At 41.6% G+C, this 20,610-nt stretch overlaps 1 protein-coding gene across 1 annotated transcript; it reads left to right on the top strand.

Annotated features, from left to right (window-relative positions):
* Positions 1–200: 200 nt before the first annotated feature.
* On the top strand, positions 201–17,698 carry plekho1b (pleckstrin homology domain containing, family O member 1b). The gene is made up of 6 exons (XM_054622380.1): positions 201–358; positions 5,036–5,182; positions 8,842–8,982; positions 11,243–11,347; positions 13,093–13,191; positions 13,731–17,698. Exons 1-6 carry the CDS (start codon positions 335–337, stop codon positions 14,421–14,423), a joined length of 1,209 nt encoding a protein of 402 aa, XP_054478355.1. The 5' UTR covers positions 201–334; the 3' UTR covers positions 14,424–17,698.
* The last annotated feature ends 2,912 nt before the right edge of the window (positions 17,699–20,610 follow it).

Genomic DNA, 20,610 nt, shown 5'->3' with positions numbered 1-20,610 from the left:
GGGGAGGGGAGGAGGGGAGGAGGAGGGGAGGGGGGGGGAGGAGGAGGGAGGGAGGAGGGAGGAGGAGGGAGGGGGGAGGGGGGAGGAGGGAGGGGGGAGGGAGGAGGGGGGGAGGAGGGAGGGAGGGGAGGAGGAGGGGAGGAGGGAGGAGGAGGAGGGAGGAGTAACCGGACACCGACTCTCAGAGCGGCTCCTGTCCGGTCAGAGCGCAGCGGAGTCCGGCAGCAGCAGCAGAGACACCGAGGATCAGCACCGAGGAGCAGAGTGGAGCTGTACCGGCTCTACCGGGTAGCTCCTCTCTGTGGGACATAACGGAGTCCTGACGTCACTCAGCATGAAGAAGAGCTCCGGGACGCGGGTGAGACTTAACGGAACCGACACCGGCGGCTCGTGACGGTCCCGGTATCCCGTTAAACCGGAGCGCGAGGAACAAAAGCCTCAAGGATTAGTTTCAAGCTTTTATTTTGAAGGCAGCAGCGTCAGCTGCCTTCAAAATAAAAGAGCTGTTGAAACAGTTTAAACATTATGTACTTAAATAAGGTAGAAACAGAGAGGAAACGTTCTCCGGTTCCATCCGTTAACGGGAGAACAGCTCACCGGACACCGTTTACCGGACTTATATAACCGACACTCCCGTCTAACTCACTGCTGACTGTTTGCTGACTGTTTGCTGACTGACTGTTTACTGACTGACTGTTTGCTGACTGTTTGCTGACTGACTGTTTGCTGACTGTTTGCTGACTGACTGTTTACGGGCTGACTGTTTGCTGACTGTTTGCTGACTGACTGTTTGCTGACTGTTTACTGACTGACTGTTTACTGACTGACTGTTTATGGACTGACTGTTTACTGACTGACTGTTTGCTGACTGTTTACTGACTGACTGTTTACTGACTGACTGTTTATGGACTGACTGTTTACTGACTGACTGTTTGCTGACTGTTTACTGACTGTTTGCTGACTGTTTGCTGACTGACTGTTTGCTGACTGTTTACTGACTGACTGTTTGCTGACTGACTGTTTGCTGACTGACTGTTTACTAACTGTTTGCTGACTGACTGTTTACTGACTGACTGTTTACGGACTGAGTGTTTGCTGACTGTTTACTGACTGAGTGTTTGCTGACTGACTGTTTACTGACTGACTGTTTACTGACTGACTGTTTGCTGACTGACTGTTTGCTGACTGACTGTTTGCTGACTGACTGTTTGCTGACTGACACATGGACTGGTTTAAATGTAAAACAGAAACAAACAGTTTAGTTGATTTGAACTTTAATCTGATGAATATTTGTTCTATTGATCAGTTTACTTTAAATATGAAGGTTAAAGTAGAAAAGACATAAAGAACAAAGTAAATCAAAGTATCTGATCAAAGATCAATAAGTTCAGTTCACAGGTGGTACAGCTTTGTAGTATCTGTAGTATTTGTAGTAGTAATATTTGTTGTAGTATTAGTAGTAGTAGTAGTATTAGTAGTATTAGTGGTATTTGCAGTAGTATTAGTAGTAGTAGTAGTATTAGTAGTATTTGCAGTAGTATTAGTAGTATTAGTAGTATTAGTAGTATTTGCAGTAGTATTAGTAGTAGTAGTAGTATTAGTAGTATTAGTAGTATTTGCAGTAGTATTAGTAGTATTAGTATTAGTAGTATTTGCAGTAGTATTAGTAGTATTAGTAGTATTAGTATTAGTAGTATTTGCAGTAGTATTAGTAGTATTAGTAGTATTAGTAGTAGTTGCAGTAGTAGTAGTAGTAGTAGTATTTGCAGTAGTATTAGTAGTATTTGCAGTAGTATTAGTAGTAGTTGCAGTAGTAGTAGTAGTAGTAGTAGTATTTGCAGTAGTATTAGTAGTATTTGCAGTAGTAGTAGTAGTAGTATTTGCAGTAGTATTAGTAGTATTTGCAGTAGTATTAGTAGTATTTGCAGTAGTAGTAGTAGTATTTGCAGTAGTATTAGTAGTAGTAGTATTTGCAGTAGTATTAGTAGTAGTTGCAGTAGTAGTAGTAGTAGTAGTAGTAGTATTTGCAGTAGTAGTAGTAGTATTAGTAGTAGTATTAGTAGTATTTGCAGTAGTATTAGTAGTATTTGCAGTAGTATTAGTAGTATTTGCAGTAGTATTAGTAGTAGTATTAGTAGTATTAGTAGTATTAGTAGTAGTATTAGTAGTATTAGCAGTAGTATTAGTAGTAGTTGCAGTAGTATTAGTAGTATTAGTAGTAGTATTAGTAGTATTAGTAGTATTTGCAGTAGTATTAGTAGTAGTTGTAGTAGTATTAGCAGTAGTTTGCGGTGCAGTATTAGTAGTATTAGTGCAGTATTGCAGTAGTAGTATTAGTAGTTTGCAGTAGTATTAGTAGTATTAGCAGTTGCAGTAGTAGTAGCAGTAGTAGTTTAGTAGTGTTTGCAGTATTAGTATTGCAGTAGTATTAGTAGTGTTGCAGCAGCGGTAGTATTAGTAGTATTTGCGGTAGCGGTGCAGTATTAGTAGCAGCAGCAGCAGTGTTTGCAGCAGTATTAGCAGTATTAGTAGTAGCAGTATTAGTAGTGTTTGCAGTAGTATTAGTAGTGTTTGCAGTTGCAGTACCAGTATTTGCAGTAGTATTAGTAGTAGTAGTTGCAGTAGCAGCAGTAGTAGTGGTTGGTGCAGTAGTGCAGCAGTAGTTTGCGGCAGTATTAGTAGTAGTTGCAGCAGTGGTAGTAGTATTAGCAGTGCAGTAGCAGTGTTGCAGCAGCAGTAGCAGTAGTGGTTTGCAGCAGTATTAGTAGTATTTGCGGTAGTAGTAGTATTTGCGGTAGTGCAGTAGTAGTATTTGCAGTAGTATTAGTAGTAGTAGTATTTGCGGCAGTATTAGTAGTAGTTGCGCAGTAGTAGTAGTAGTAGTAGTAGCAGTATGTTGCAGTAGTAGTAGTAGTAGTAGTAGTATTAGTAGTATTTGCAGTAGTATTAGTAGTATTTGCAGTAGTATTAGTAGTATTTGCAGTAGTATTAGTAGTAGTATTAGTAGTATTAGTAGTATTAGTAGTAGTATTAGTAGTAGTAGCAGTAGTATTAGTAGTAGTTGCAGTAGTATTAGTAGTATTAGTAGTAGTATTAGTAGTATTAGTAGTATTTGCAGTAGTATTAGTAGTAGTTGTAGTAGTATTAGTAGTATTTGCAGTAGTATTAGTAGTATTAGTAGTATTAGTAGTAGTATTAGTAGTATTTGCAGTAGTATTAGTAGTAGTTGCAGTAGTAGTAGTAGTAGTATTAGTAGTATTTGCAGTAGTATTAGTAGTAGTATTAGTAGTATTTGCAGTAGTATTAGTAGTATTAGTAGTATTTGCAGTAGTATTAGTAGTAGTATTAGTAGTAGTAGTAGTATTTGCAGTAGTATTAGTAGTATTAGTAGTAGTATTAGTAGTATTTGCAGTAGTATTAGTAGTATTTGCAGTAGTATTAGTAGTATTTGCAGTAGTATTAGTAGTAGTTGCAGTAGTAGTAGTAGTATTAGTAGTAGTATTAGTAGTATTAGTAGTAGTTGTAGTTTTAAGGTGGAGACGCTGCGTCTGTGACTGAATCTGAATAACAAAAGAGGAACAAACTGCTTTACATCAGAGTATTCAGCCTGCAGAACGTTTAACTGGAGCAGAACGTCAGCAGAACGTCAGCAGATCGTCAATAGAACATCAATAGAACGTCAACAGAACGTCAATAGAACATCAATAGAACATCAATAGAACGTCAGCAGAACGTCAATAGAACATCAATAGAACATCAATAGAACGTCAACAGAACGTCAATAGAACATCAACAGAACGTCAATAGAACATCAATAGAACATCAATAGAACATCAATAGAACGTCAGCAGAACGTCAATAGAACATCAATAGAACATCAATAGAACGTCAACAGAACGTCAATAGAACATCAACAGAACGTCAATAGAACATCAATAGAACATCAATAGAACATCAATAGAACATCAATAGAACGTCAGCAGAACGTCAATAGAACATCAATAGAACATCAATAGAACGTCAACAGAACATCAATAGAACATCAATAGAACATCAACAGAACGTCAATAGAACATCAATAGAACGTCAACAGAACGTCAATAGAACATCAATAGAACGTCAACAGAACGTCAATAGAACATCAATAGAACATCAATAGAACGTCAGCAGAACGTCAATAGAACATCAATAGAACATCAATAGAACGTCAACAGAACGTCAATAGAACATCAACAGAACGTCAATAGAACATCAATAGAACATCAATAGAACATCAATAGAACGTCAGCAGAACGTCAATAGAACATCAATAGAACATCAATAGAACGTCAACAGAACGTCAATAGAACATCAACAGAACGTCAATAGAACATCAATAGAACGTCAGCAGAACGTCAGCAGAACGTCAATAGAACATCAATAGAACATCAATAGAACGTCAATAGAACGTTTTTTAAATTAAACTTTTTAGAGACATTTTGCAGAACTTGTACGATAATATAATTACTTTTATTTCATTTGTATTTATTAAATCAATTCTTATTCTCAGGTCAGACGGGTTTTTATCTTCAGTTATAAAATAAAGAGTTTGGTTCAAACCACAAACTGAAATCTCACTTTGAAACATTTAAAATGACAGAAGAAGGAGAAGAAGAAGAAGAAGAAGAAGAAGAAGAAGAAGAAGAAGAAGAAGAAGAAGAAGAAGAAGAAGAAGAAGAAGAAGAAGAAGAAGAAGAAGAAGAAGAAGAAGAAGAAGAAGAAGAAGAAGAAGAAGAAGAAGAAGAAGAAAGAAGAAGAAGAAGAAGAAGAAGAAGAAGAAGAAGAAGAAGAAGAAGAAGGAGAAGAAGAAGAAGAAGAAGAAGAAGGAGAAGAAGAAGGAGAAGGAGAAGAAGAAGAAGAAGAAGAAGAAGAAGAAGAAGAAGAAGAAGAAGAAGAAGAAGAAGAAGAACTTTGTGTTTTAGTATTGAATGGTTCACCTGCTCTGATGACGCTCCTCTGACAGCTTCCTGTTTCCTGTTTCCTGTTTCCTGTTCAGGGGGCTCTGGACTCGGCGCCGCAGCACCTTCAGCCCGATAAGGTCGGCTGGATCCGGAAGTTCTGCGGGAAAGGGATCTTCAGAGAGATCTGGAAGAACCGCTTCGTGGTTCTGAGGGGAAATCAGCTGTTCGTCTGTGAGAAGGAGGTGAGTCAGAGGGGGGCGGGGCCTACAGGTGACCGACACTCATTGATTATAGATTTAATATTTAACCGATCAGCAGAGACAGATTTCTGACTGCTGTCCGCTCGTTAGGATCTTTTAATCATCACCATGGTAACGAGGTGTAGGCGTTGTCTTGGAGACGGATGGCAGTGAGACACCACCTGTCTGTGGGCGTGGCCGTCCTCTGTGATGTCATCACTGCTCGTTAACCTCGTTAACTGTAACAGCTTTAAAGGGACAGTGCAGCTTTTTAATTCACCACAGATTTAACATTCAGACTGAGTCCTATTATTGACGACAGAAAACTGATCAATAATGATCAATTAATCAATTTAGACTTCCTGTTTGTCACAGTTCCACCTTTTTATAAACAATTAATACAAAGAATAATTAACAACACATTTATATGGTTAGATGCAATCCTTCCTCCCAAGTACATCAGAGTACTTGTGAGTACTCTGATGTACTCACAAGTACTCTGATGTACTCACAAGTACTCTGATGTAGTATTTATTATGTTCTGGTTCTGACTGGAAACAGAAAGTTTCTCGTCGACAGCGACGTTCTGCAAGAGTCGAGTTTCAGTCTGAGCTGCAGACAAACACAGAGCTCCGGTTTCACTGCAGCACCACACACAGGGCGGAACGTCCTCAGAGAACCTTTATCTCCTCCAGAACGTCTTGTTAGAACCTTTATCTGCTACAGAACGACCTGTTAGAACCTTTATCTGCTGCAGTAAACCTGTTAGAACCTTTATCTGCTGCAGAACGTCTTGTTAGAACCTTTATCTGCTGCAGAACATCCTGTTAGAACCTTTATCTGATCTGTATTTAAAATGATGTGTTTTATTGAAATATTTAAATTGTTCTTTGAATGTCTCTGAGGTTTAATAAAGAGAACCAGGACGTTGCCCTGAGGAACCCCACATGTTATTGAACACAGAGAACAGTAGGGTTGTAGTTCTGATTTTAATCGATCAGTTGTATTGATTTTGTTTTCAGGGTGTTTTTTATCTCAGAGCTTCACAGCAGCTTCAGGAAACAAAGAGTTCCTCGTTTTTAACGTTCATCGGTTCCTCTCTGACATCAGCTGTCCTGTCACATGATCAGCTGTCACATGACACATGGATGCTTCATGAATTCTGTTTCACGGCCATATAAGGACGTCTGTCCGTCTCTGTGTGTCGACGAGGTTCACACTTCTGCTTCTGTGGTTCATCAGAAACTGACAGCTCAACTTCCTGTCTCACCGGGAATAGACACCGAGAAACCCCCCCCCCCCCCCCCCCCCCACACACACACACACACACACACACACACACACACACACACACACACACACACACACACACACACACACACACACACACTCTGACCACATCTGCTTTAGATTTAACAACATAAAACGTCCTCTGAGAGTGGACAGTTTGCTGATTTCTGTCGTTTTCTTCTTCAAGTGTCAGCAGCTTTTCTTTATCGCCATAACTAATTTATTGATAATAATACATTAACTAATTGTCTCATCTGAAGATTTAGCTGCTAACGACACAATTTATAATCTTTAAGTTTTCTTTATCATAAAAAAAAAGAAAATAGTGAAAGATACCTGCTATGAGACCAGTGTGATGCCTTCAGGTGTCTTGTATTTCAGAGTTCAGTGTGATGCATTCAGGTGTCTGTATCTGAGAGACCAGTGTGATGCATTCAGGTGTCTGTATGTATGTATTTTCTAAATAGTCTCAACCTTTTTATGAAGAATAGATAAAAAGTGATCAGAGTTCTGTTGTTTGTCAAAATGCTTCAGATAGAAGAACTTTTTAACTGGAAGTCTTTGTTCTGAATCCTGGACCGGTGGACTCGGTGAAAACAGAGTTGTGAGTGTTATCGGTCCGTGTTCAGTCTGAATCGGTGCTCAGTGTGACGTTCAGGGTCAGATTTGAGCAGCGAGTTCTAGTTTCTCAACACCACACGGTCTGAAGAAACGGGAACGAAGAACCAGAAACAAGATAGAAGATAACGTCTCAGAAACGTCTGACAGAAAGCAGAAGATGGATCTTCATTCTGTTTCAGAATCAAACCACAGCCGAGTGTGTGTGTGTGTGTGTGTGTGTGTGTGTGTGTGTGTGTGTGTGTGTGTGTGTGTGTGTGTGTGTGTGTGTCTTCTCTAAATAAGGCCATTGACAGAAGGTGGGGGGGTGCTGGTTTCCGCGGCAACCAACAGAAAGCCTCCACAGGCAGACCCCCCCAGTAACCAATAGCAGCCAGCCAGCATGAATCTAATAAAGGTTAAGCCGGGGTATCGTTGGGGGGACGTGTGAGCTGGGGCATGATGGGAGGTGTAGTTCTCAGTCTGAAGCGAGGCCCTGTTGAACCTTTTACCCTTCATCATCATCATCATCATCAGACTCTATTTACAGGAACTCTTTGAGGAACTAAAAGTTCCCGTTCCATCGCATCACCTCCTGTCCACATTAATGTGAACGTGTGTGTGTGTGTGTGTGTGTGTGCGTGGTGGGCGTGGCCTCTCTCCCAGGAAGTCTCAGTTTAAAGCTGCTTAATAATGGATGCTGTTTCCATGGAGATCAATGAGCTGAAGGTTACCTGCAGAAACCACATTGGTGCTGCAGGTAGCCTGCTAACACCTGTGTGTGTGTGTGTGTGTGTGTGTGTGTGTGTGTGTGTGTGTGTGTGTGTGTGTGTGTGTGTGTGTGTGTGTGTGTGTGTGTTACACAGCTATCTGCAGCAGCAGAAGTTCAGTGTGTTTACCTGCAAACTGTCAGTCAAAAAACATAAACTACCTCTGTTCTCTACCTGTTCAGGTACTCTGTTCTCTACCTGTTCAGGTACTCTGTTCTCTACCTGTTCAGGTACTCTGTTCTCTACCTGTTCAGGTACTCTGTTCTCTACCTGATCAGGTACTCTATTCACTACCTGTTCAGGTACTCTGTTCTCTACCTGTTCAGGTACTCTGTTCTCTACCTGTTCAGGTACTCTATTCACTACCTGTTCAGGTACTCTGTTCTCTACCTGTTCAGGTACTCTGTTCTCTACCTGCTCAGGTACTCTATTCACTACCTGTTCAGGTACTACCTGTTCAGGTACTCTGTTCAGGTACTCTGTTCTCTACCTGTTCAGGTACTCTGTTCTCTACCTGTTCAGGTACTCTATTCACTACCTGTTCAGGTACTCTGTTCTCTACCTGTTCAGGTACTCTGTTCAGGTACTCTGTTCTCTACCTGTTCAGGTACTCTGTTCTCTACCTGTTCAGGTACTCTGTTCTCTACCTGTTCAGGTACTCTGTTCACTACCTGATCAGGTACTCTGTTCACTACCTGATCAGGTACTCTGTTCACTACCTGTTCAGGTACTCTGTTCTCTACCTGTTCAGGTACTCTGTTCTCTCCCTGTTCAGGTACTCTGTTCACTACCTGATCAGGTACTCTGTTCTCTCCCTGTTCAGGTACTCTGTTCTTCTTCTTTTACTGTATTTGACTACCTTTACATTTTATTTTAATTATTTAAAGAACAGCAGGTCAACACTATTCTTCTCTCAGAACCAGGTGTTCAGATGATGTCACTCTCATTGGGGTCTGGATGTGTTAGCCTAGCTTAGCATAACGCTGTGCTCCCTGTGTTCTCCAGGTGAAGGACTTGGGCCGGGCTGACGAGGTGTTGGATCTGTCGGACTACGAGCGCTGTGAGGAGATCAGGAAGAACAAGAGTCGAAGCAAAAAGAACCACAGCAAGTTCAGACTGCAGCGCTGCAGCTCACCGGGGAACACGGTACACCTGTCTGTCTGTTCACCTGTCTGTCTGTTCACCTGTCTGTCTGTTCACCTGTCTGTCAGTCAGTCTGTCTGTCTGTCAGTCAGTCTGTCTGTCGACCTGTCTTTCGGTCCACCTGGTTTGTTTTCATCCACTGCTGCTGTGTGAACATCAGTATAATATATAATATTTAGATGATATAATATGAACCGCTGGTTAAAGCACCACAGAAGAAGAAGAGGTGCTAAAAAAAGCTCCAGTCAAATCAAAAGTGTACAAATGTGAGGAAGGTTACACACACACACACACACACACACACACACACACACACACACACACACACACACACACACACACACACACACACACACACACACACACACACACACACACACGTCTCCAGCTCTTCATCATTTATTCACTCAGTCTTTTATCCTCACAGCTACTTTTACACCTCAGACACACTTCTATATTTAGATCAGTTTCTACTCAAAATGTGAATAAACACAGAATCAGTGACAGACTGTAAACAGGCTTCATACCACACACACACACACACACACACACACACACACACACACACACACACACACACACACACACACACACTCAGCAGATATCTGCAGGCCATCCACCAAATACCCAGAATGCCCTGGGGAGGGATCAGGTGTCCGGCAGACAGGTGGCAGCTTCACACACACACACACACACACACACACACACACACACACACACACACACACACACACACACACACACACACACACACACACACACACACACACACACACACACACACACACGGCCATCTGGTGATGTTTCTCCCCCTGAGGCTGCATAAAACAGTGTGTGTGTGTGTGTGTGTGTGTAAGTGTGACGTCAGCATTTTGTCTTCAATCATTGATCCTCGGTTTGTTTACTGTCGGCCATAAATCTGAATCAGATTTAAAAATATTCAAAGATGCTAAATTAACAGAGCATTTTTGTTGCCTCCACACGGCTCTCAACATGGCGACGCCCGAGCCTGCAGCTGGAAGCTAGCGATGCTAAAAGAACTGAAAGCTGACCGAGCTAACCCGACTCCACCAGATCTTTACACAGAGGATAGCTGTCTGATGATTTATTAATAATCGGAATAATCGGAAAAACAAGTTAACAACTAGCTTTAACATGATAAACTACTACTATACAAAACAATGACAAACTAAAAGACCTAAACTACTAAGAAATAACTTAAAACCAAGTTAAAACAGTGTAACAACTATTTTACAACAAAGAAGCTCTCTAATCAAAAGAAAGAATGTTTAAACAGAAGCCAACTACTAAGAAAGAAAGCTACTAACAGATCAACATCAAGTTAAAACAAGCTAACAACAGAGAGAAAACCTAAACGTTGACGTGCTAAAAGTAGCTTACCAGAAAGAATAAATATAACAAGTTGAAGTCAAGCTAGATCAAGATAACTAGCTAAAACATGCTAACAATAATTAAACAAGCTAATGAAGAGTCAACAACTTGTTAAAACAAGCTAAATATAAAACAATGGCTGAATGGCTACAAATCATTTTAATGGCTTAAAAACTGCTTAAAAATGCTACGAAGAACTAACAATCAAATAACACGTTAACACTAAGGTACAACAAGCTAACAAAGAGCTACAGCTAGCTGAGAACATGCTAAAACACACTAACGACAAAGAAAGAAGTTACTAACATGCTTAAAGAAGCTGGCTTACAAAAAGAAACAATCTAATAACAAGTTAACACCAGGTTACATCACGCTAACAACAAGCTGAGAACAAGCTAACAACAAGCTACAGCTAGCTGAGAACAAGCTACAGCTAGCTGAGAACAAGCTACAGCTAGCTGAGAACATGCTAAAACATACTAACGACAAAGAAAGAAGTTACTAACATGCTTAAAGAAGCTGGCTTACAAAAAGAAACAATCTAATAACAAGTTAACACCAGGTTACATCACGCTAACAACAAGCTAACAACAAGCTACAGCTAGCTGAGAACAAGCTACAGCTAGCTGAGAACATGCTAAAACATACTAACGACAAAGAAAAAAGCTTTTAAAATGCTAAAAGCAGTGGACTACAACAAACAATGCAATAAGAAGTTAAAACCAAGGTACAACAAGCTAGAACATGCTAACAACAAAGATTTAAGAAGATAATCAGTCTAAAACTCTATCTGACCGTATTAACAGTTTGATCCATTTCCTCCGGATCAATACATAACTGATTAAACACTAACCCTTCATGTGTGTTGTAGGTTCCTAACCTGGTCTTCCTGGCCGTCAGTCCAGAGGAGAAAGAGTCCTGGATCAACGTCCTGAACGCCGCCATCACACGGGCCAAAAACAGAATCCTGGATGAGGTACGGAGTCCAGGACTCCAAGTCGCTCACTAACTACATGTGTTAGGTTTTACTGGTGTTACTCTATGATTTTAGTGATATACAGCACCTTCCATGCAGGAAGTGTACATTTACAATAAAGTGAAGAAACAAGATAATAAATAAAACAGTCAAATTAAAACAGAACAATTAATAATTGTTTGTTAAAGTTCCTCTGCTCATTGATTAAACCCCTAATAACTCATCTATGTTCATCAAAAAATACACATTTAGAGGTTTTTCCATGAAAACAACCGATGGCTTATTGATGCAGTAAAATGGGTTCGATGTAACTCTACACCTTTTGGCTCATTAAGTATGTGCATCTCTTTGAATATGCAAATGAGCCTGGACTTTAAGTTTACCTGTTGCCAAACGTTTTAGCTCGTAGTCTACTCGCTTTGTCTTCAGGATTAATGGATGAAATGGCGTCGGGCTTTGATGTAAGTTTTGTGGAAAGACCATCTTATTTTTTGGGGTAAAATTTACAAAACAGTTTTCTTTGGAAATTTGGTTTGGACACAAAGTTTTTCTTTCCTCTAATAGACCTCGTTCTCGCCGTAGCGTTACGCTAATGATAATAAAGCCCACCGTGATTGGTTCTTTTGTACGTGACGTATGAAACTGACTGTTATTGGGTCACTGCAGGTTCTAAGGTGGAAACACTAAGTCATGTCATTGAAGAAACATCACATGAACATGTCAACTTAATATTTTTTTTAAAACAGGAGGAAATGGAGCATTTGTTGGGGACTATTTTCAGTGGCGTATTAATCCACATTTGGTGCTGTACAGTTCCTATAATCTGCGGTCATGTGGAGTCAGCTGTGAGCTACGACCTGAGTTTTTCAGTTGGTATTAGTTGACATGTTATCAAAGAGTCTATTTTAATGATCTGTGAGTTACAGCTCAACCTGCTGACCAACCACATAACTGACTTCCTGTTGTGTCTTCAGCTCTGTTTTAGAACGACAGCGACGAGTGAATTATATTTCAGACGTCCTCGGTGTAATTTTAGAGAACAGTGTTTCCTTTAGTCGTGTTTATTTCAGTGTCCTCAGCGAAACAGAAACAGGAAGTGTGTCAGAGCTTCTCACACAGCAGCTGGTCTACGTTCAGTCGACAACGTTCGCCTTTTCCACCAGTCAATACTCTGATCAATACGCTGATCAATGCACTCTCTCACACACACAGACACATGTTCCAGGCGGAACGAAACCACATTCATGTCACGTTGTTGTTGAGGTTTTTTTAATCCAGAGTTTCCTGGAAAAGTCTTGAACTTAGATCTGAAATAACAGTTTGTTCGTACTGTTTGTATTTAAATTCATCTCCATGGAGATAAAACACACTGAATCAGTTCCATACATTTAGAAAAAGTCTAATAATTCTTACTACTACTACCTCAGCTCACACCCATCTTCAAACCCGACCTTCATTTTGATCTCAACTACACTCCATTAAGGTTCCGTGACTACTGTTCCGACGCTATGTTGTCATTCTATAGACATTACTGTGAACAATCAACATTTTCTTAATAATTATAGGTTGAAGCAAAATAAATAAATGATCTTCTGAGTGTTAAATATGTAAAAACTGTTCTTTGAGTTCAGAGGTTCCTCAGGGATCGATCCTGGGTCCCTTAAAGAGGCAGTTCACCTTATAATAAAACCTTCCTCCTCTTACCTGTAGAGATATTTATCACCGCTTGTGTTTGTTGTCTACAGGTGACAGTAGAAGACTCTCAGTTGTCTCATCTGACTCGAGATCGGGTGAAGATTCCTCACAACCGACGGCTGCCCACCAGAGGTCACCTGCTGACTGTGGTCAGTCTGAACCTCCATCATCACCTTCTTTCTCTCCTCTGAGAATTAATTCCAGATATTTATGAGTACAAACAACCAGTCAGGATGAAAACAAGAATATCAGATATTAAATTAAAAGTTTTGAATAACTCTCATATCATGTCATTAAAAACATCTTGAATCTTAATTTATCCACTAACTTCTGGAGCATTTGACTGAATCAAATGGTCTTCTTCAGCAGAAATGAAATGTAGATAATTCTGAAATGTTTAGGACTTCTAGTTGAGTTTGACCTCAACTCAAGATCCACTTACTAACTTGTTCTGGAGCTTTGGACCGTATCACACAGTCTTCCCGGTCCTTTAAAGACGACCCGGATGAGTTTCTCTAAACGATGGGAAGTATTTGAACATTTTGGCAAACTGAATCTACTCATGAAGACAGTGTGACAAAAGTAAAAAGCTCCAGAACAAGCAAATGAAGTAAGAGGTCCTTGAGTTGAGATAGTTTCTGATCGTATAAACTGAGTTGTTCTGATCTTCCTCCTCTCGGTCCGTCAGGCCTCCACCTCCTCCTCAGACGGGATGCTGACTCTGGATCTGATCCAGGAGGAAGACGCTCCGTCTCCTCGGGGAGCCGACGGCTGCGACAGGTTCATGGTCGACTCGGACAAAACGGCGTCGCACCTCAGCCCGGACTGCCCCAGGTCCAAAACTGATGGCGCTCTGTCCGCCAAAACCGGCGAAACTTCTGGGAAATCACAGAGCCTTCCCCGGGAGGTGGCGGTGGTGTGGGAGAAGTCGGGCCAAACCCCCCAGCCGGGGAAACGCCTGACGCCGGCGGAGAAAAACCGCTGCGCCTCCATGGACGAGATCCTGACGCACTCAGAGACTAAAGTCGCTAAGAACAAGACGCCGGCGGCGGCGGCGACCCGTTTACCGGCATCGGCGCTGAGCGGAACCGTGGCGTCCGTCAGCCAACTGCAGGAGCTGATCAGCCAGAAACTGGAGAAGACGGAGCGTCTGCTGACGGAGGCTCGGGGGGAGGCGGAGGGGGAGGCCAGGGAGCATGGGAGGATGAAGGGGAAGGAGTCGACTGAAGCTGAGAGACTCCTGAAGGAGGCCGCGTCAACGTGGAGTCAGGCCCAGGAGGTGCTGGAGGAGGTGAAGGAGCTGAGGGCGTTGTACCGACAACTGGACTCCTCCTCCTCCAACAGCACCAAACTAAACCCAGACCGGAAGAGCCTCATGTGAGCCGCTCAGTCCGGACCCCCTCTGGTCCGAACCGGTCCGGAACGGTCCGGTCAAGGAAAGACAAGAAGCTGAACTTCTGCTTTTAGGACTTCAGACAAAGCTGCTGAGAACTGGATCAACCACTTTTAAATTATTAGGAAACATTCAGGTTCGGATTTCCGGCGGTCGGATACGGATCAGAGCCGAGAGAACATCGTCCTCACAGAAAGTTTGTAGCATAAATTATACTCAAGTCACGTCCTTAAACACTTCACCCGGCTTTGGAAATTCCTTAAAGTCTCTTTTAGGTTGCACAAACACTTGAGGTACTTGAAAGTAAAATAATGTGCCAAGATGAAGACGAAGAGTTCAGAGACGAAGAGTTCAGAGACGAGAGTTCGACGGGACAAAATCCTCCCTTTGAACCTTTATATTTTGGTTTTTATGAATATTCGTGTAGCGTCATGTTGGAGACGTGTTGTTGCGTCTCTGTTTTAACTAGATGGAGTTTTATTTCGGCTGGACATGAAGATGAAACAGCTGCCGGTACGAATGCAGGTCAATATTGTTTGAAGGAGTGTTTTTGAATCCTGTGGAGGTCGAAGGTGACGAGCCGGAGGACTCACGTCAAAGACTGAGACTTTAAAACCTACTAAGATGAAGTCCTCTTCCATTTGGACTCCTTCAGCTGGTTCTGGTTATTGTTCAGGTCCACCTGAGGATCGGCTAAACAAGACACAGAACCTTTTCAGATACGAGTTCTTGGACCTTTAATGACCTCCAGACGGTGACAAACGGATACTATGCACGACTGAAGAACCAGCAACACGAGCCAGTTCACCTCAGACTCTTCTTCTTCCTCTTCTTCTTCCTCTTCTTCTTCTTCTTTTTGTTCCTGAATGTAAATGTTCTCCGAGACTCTAGAGGAAACGTTTGACTGGGAACTAGACTGATGTTTGAATCCAAACCCTCCTAATCCTGAAAACACCTGAAACATACTTGATCAGACCCCAAATCACCAGATACAGATCAGGACCAGCTGCACTCTAAACAAGCAGCTAAAAAAGCTAACGAAGCTAACGACTACAGATAAACTAAGTCTAAAACTAAAAAAGTTGATCTGAAACTTTGATTAAGTCACAATATTCAAATAGAATGAAAACAATCAAAAGGTTGAAAAACAACTCGCTAACATGTGAGCTGTGCAAGAACAAGGGAAAGTTATGCTAATGTTAGCTAGCTAGCTACTTAAAGCCAACTCATCATGTACAAATTGGTAGTTTGCGGTGAACCTAACGTTAACTAGCTGACATTGACAAGCTAATGTAGCAGCTAACAAAGCTAACAACTACAGAGAAACTAAATCTTTACGAAAAAAAGTCACAATCAAAAGGTAAAAAAAAAAGTTAGCTGTGCAACAACAAGGGACAGTTATGCTAATGTTAGCTAGCTAGCTTATTTCAGCCGACTCATCATGTACATCATGTAGTTGGGGACTGAAAGCTGTTTTCAATCATTCTCAACACCCTGAACCTCTGTAGCTGATGAACTTAACACGCTAACTAGCTTACTCTGACTAGCTAATGCTAACTTAGCAGCTAACAAAGCTAACAACCATAGAGAAACTAAATCTAATAAATGAGCAAGCTAACATTAACTAGCTGAAATTGGCTAGCTAATGCTAATGTGGCATCTTAGCTACAGGAAACAAGGGTGCTGCTACCTCGTTGGTATGCTATGCAGTAGTTAATAGCTAGCTAAGGTTTCACAAACGTCAGTGAACATTCCTTGAGCTAATGCGTATGTTTGTACGGCTACATCTACCTATAATTTTCACCATCTAATTATTTTTTTATCATTAAACACATCTGGACTTTATTTAGCTAGCTAGCTAACACCAGAGGTCAGCGGATATTAAAAGAAAACCGAGCGCGTGTAATGTGTAAATGTGTTTTAATACCGTTTGTTGAGTTTAATCACATCAATGTCTGCAAAATGGGAAAAACTGAAAAACCTTGACTTTTATGTTTAACATTTAATCCATATTTCAGCGTCCTAAAGTCCTGATTCTGTCAAGAAGAACAACGAAACTCGCCGTAGGAACTAAAAACTCGATGAAATTAACTAGAACAGTGATTAAAGGAAGGTTTTACTGCTCAGAGGCACGTCGGCAGGTCAAATGAGACGTCTTAATACAATCAGAAGTGAACTCACAAAGAAGCTGCTTTCTGCCCGACAACAGGTCCCAATCAAGAAATCATTTATTCGTTTGTATAATGATCTTATTTTACTTTCATTTCTTTCTCATGGATTTTCGAATACAACATGTACACAACTGTTACTGCTAATAATCATTTAAATACGTTCAAATATCACAGAGATGCTGTTCAGCTCAGTCAAAGGTCACTTTCACTCTTTGAGGTGTTTTGAGAATCAAACGGTTTATTTTCAATCTGCAGAAGTTTATTTTTGTAAAGAAACATTCAGACTTTTGTACTTTTACAACTTCCTGCTGTCTGTCTGGTTTCTGTTGTGTGATGGAAGCAATAAAATTAATTCTTCCTCTGGTTCCTCAGATTCAACGACGAACGTTTTAACTTTGTTATAAAAGAAATGAAGGAACAGAAGGTTCTAGTTAAAGTGAGTAAAGAAGCTTAAATGACTCCGGGTTCTTTATTCTTCCACTAAACGTGGAAGAACTCGTCTCCGGTTTGAGTTAAAGCTTTGACCTCCAGTTAAATAGAAATGTTTAAAAACAGCTTTGCAAAAGTTTAATGAGGACGAAGATCAGTTCAGTGATGAAGCTCTGAATGTAAACAGATTGTTGTTCAAGTCTTTTCATTTTGATGTTGTTAGTGAATTAGCTTTTTATTCTAACTGGGACTTAAATCATTCTGGCACAAATGGAAGTTGAAATAGTTTGTTGTAAACATGATTATTGTTCACAGACGGGTACGACTTTTAAAATTAAATCTCAAACATGTTAATATAGAAAACTATGCGAGTAAAATGAAAATGGACATTTGATTGTTGCACTTTAATTTGACTTTTTACTCATAAAACACAAACAAATGTGTGACATCATGAATCTACTGTGGAATCACATGACCAGCTTAATGATGTCCTCTGTGGGCTTCCATACAGAACTCAGAAACATGTTTTCACTGTTCCTTTAATCGTCTTCCCTTTCTGCTGATCTTCCCTGTTTGTTTCTGTGGCACCAGGAGGGCATGATGGGAGATGTAGTCTGGCAGTGATGTGAAGCTGATCGGCTCATGTGCTAAAAATAAAAACATGCAAACTGAACCTGGATCAGTTCCGTCTCATGAAACAGATAACGAGGAACCCAGCGGGCTTTAATTAGACCTCTGAGACTGTGTGTGTGTGTGTGTGTGTGTGTGTGTGTGTGTGTGTGTTGCTAGGTGACCGGCTGTCCTGATCAACACCTCACAACTTCACACATTCTGACAGAGAACACTCACCTCTGTGTTAAAGGATCATTCTGATGTTTCTCTATTCTCTGTGTTGGTCCGTCTCTCAACTCGGTCCGACCTCCTGTCTGCGTCTCGTTGGTTCCTAATGAAGACGTTTCCATCAAACAATCGGGAGCAAATAGTGGTTATTTCTCATTGCTTGACTTTGTGCTTCCTTGATTCCTTTCCTCGCCTCCTCATCTGAGTCACACCCACATGAGATGTGAGCGGAGGAGGCGAGGAGGAGAAACGAGGCGACAGGAGTCGAGTGTTTTAAAGCGACATCAAATAAATCTGAGGCGTGAGCCATTGTGAAGTTACACCCGGAAGACTCTTTAAAGCAGGGGTTCTTAACCTTTTTGACCTCGGGGCCCAACTTTTCAAGTACAAAGTGGCCCGGGGCCCATTCAAATATTAACAGTGTATTGGTTTAACTAATTGATCTCACTCTTGGTTTTATTTGTATTCAATAACTAAATCAAATCCACTTACAGTTTAACAAGCAAAAACCCTGTCAAATAAATGACATGATGCAATGTGATCATTACAAAGACATTTATTTATATATAATGAACAATAACAACAGTCACAACTACCTCTTTATGTTCAGCTCTTAATGAGACACTTGGGCCTCTCAGACACGATCAGATCCAGAATCCAAACTTCCAGAAGCTGGGATTCCAGATGTGAGGCAAAGCAACATCATTGTCAGTGGGATCCACAGAAAATGGGTCCAAAATCCACATGTGTCCGTTTCTGGGATCCTCAGGAAAGTATTCAGGCCCTGGTCTTCACCTGAGGAGAGTTTTCCAAAATGTCAGACAAAAGTGGAAACATGTCCATCCTCTTTTCCTGGGCCCTCTTAGTCCACAAAGCAAGTTTCCTCCTGAAAGCTTGAACTTTGTCTGCAACAACAAATATGTTGCTGTTTCTTCCTTGCAGTGAGATGTTCAGCTGGTTCAGCAGTGAAAACATGTCACAGAGGTAGTAGGCAAGTTTAGCTGTGAATTCTGTGTTGGCATAGTAATGTGCCAGAGGAGATTTGTTCTCAGTGAGAAAAGAGAAGACCTCATTCCTCAGTTCAAACAAACGCTTGAGGACCAGTCCTCTTGAGAGCCATCTCACCTCACTGTGATAGAGCAGCTGGACATGATCTGCTTCTATGTCCTCACAAAGCTTGGCAAAACATCTGGAGTCCACAGCTCTACTTTTAATGAAGTTGATGGTTTTCACACTTACGTCCATCACCTCATGCAACTCTGGTGACACATTGCTGCAAGGCTTTCACGGTGGAGAAAACAGTGGGTCCATTTAGCTTCTGGTGCACGATCAAGTATCTGCTTGACGCCGTTATGCCTGCCAGTCAGTGACGCTGCACCATCACTGCACCATCACTGCACCATCACTGTTCTGCCCGTCCAGGCCATTCTCAGTGAAGGAGTCATCCATGCAGCGGAAACATTCCGGAGCCGTAGCTCGTGTTGGTAGCTCTCCACAAAACAGTCTGTCTTCGTGCAAACTACTGTCCCAGCGATAGCGAACAAAAACCAGCAGCAGAGCAGCATTCGTGACATCAGTGGACTCGTCTGGTTGCAAAGAGAAAAATGGTTTTGATTCTTTCCAGAAGCTGAAGCTGTATGTCTGAGGCCATGTCCCCGATACGGTGACTCAGTGTCGTTTGAGAGTGGGATGGTCAGCAGCTTCTTTGCAGCTTCTTCTCCAATCATCTCACGGCACATTTCCACAGCGGCAGGCAGAACCAACTCCTTCTCCTGGTGAACGGTTTCTTACTTTGTGCCACACGTCTGGCTACGAGGTAGCTGGCTTTCAAAGCACATTTGGAGTTGCCAGTCAGTGACACGAGAGACCTTTTCTGCATCTGTAGTCCATTTTCCTTTCTCTTGAAAAATTCCACCGGCTTTCCCACGAGCGTTGGATGTTTGGTCTCCAGATGGCGCTGTAGTTCTGAAGGCTTCAGTGCTTCGTTGGAAAGCGTTAGCGTTACTCTGCCTCATTACCTCCGTTCACAAAGCCGTACTTAATGAAGTCAGGATTGTACTTGCGCAAAAAAATTGACTTTTGCAGGGGTTTGGCACCATTTTCTTAATTTTTTCGTTTAAAATACTTCTCCATAACCTTCGCGGCTGACTTTAGCTCGTTAAACAACTGACTGACACATTACCGCCACCAAGTGGTGGGAAGCGATATTGCATCTAATGGATAACAGTAATATCTCTGGTGTCTTCAATTGATAACCTTTGCGGTCCCGCGGCCCACAGGTGCAACACTGAAAGTTTTTTGCGGCCCCATGGTTAAGAATCACTGCTTTAAAGCTTCATGTGTCAGAGCTGCATTCTCTCTGCTGTCCAGCAGGGGGCGACTCCTCTGGTTGTATAGAAGTCTATGAGAAAATGACTCTACTTCTCTCTTGATTTATTCCCTCAGTAAACATTGTAAACATGAGTTTATGGTCTCAATCTCTAGTTTCAAGTCTTCTTCAATACAGCATGATGTTCATTTAGTAAATGATGCTCCATTTAGAGTCAAACAGACCATAAAGCAGGGGATGCTTTAGGGCGGGGCTACACACTGATTGACAGGTCCACACCAGAGACGTATACGGCGTCTCTACGTCACTCCTCCTCACTCCATATATGGTCACTTCCTGTTTAGCGGTTGCAAAAAAACCAAGATGGCGAACCGGAGGCTTCAAAACGTCCACAAACCAACGAGAG

The sequence above is a fragment of the Anoplopoma fimbria genome, chromosome 20, assembly GCF_027596085.1.
Source record: "Anoplopoma fimbria isolate UVic2021 breed Golden Eagle Sablefish chromosome 20, Afim_UVic_2022, whole genome shotgun sequence".
Lineage (NCBI taxonomy): Eukaryota > Metazoa > Chordata > Actinopteri > Perciformes > Anoplopomatidae > Anoplopoma > Anoplopoma fimbria.
The sequence above is the reverse complement of the archived record's forward strand: the minus strand, read 5'-3'. Positions and strand labels throughout refer to the sequence as shown.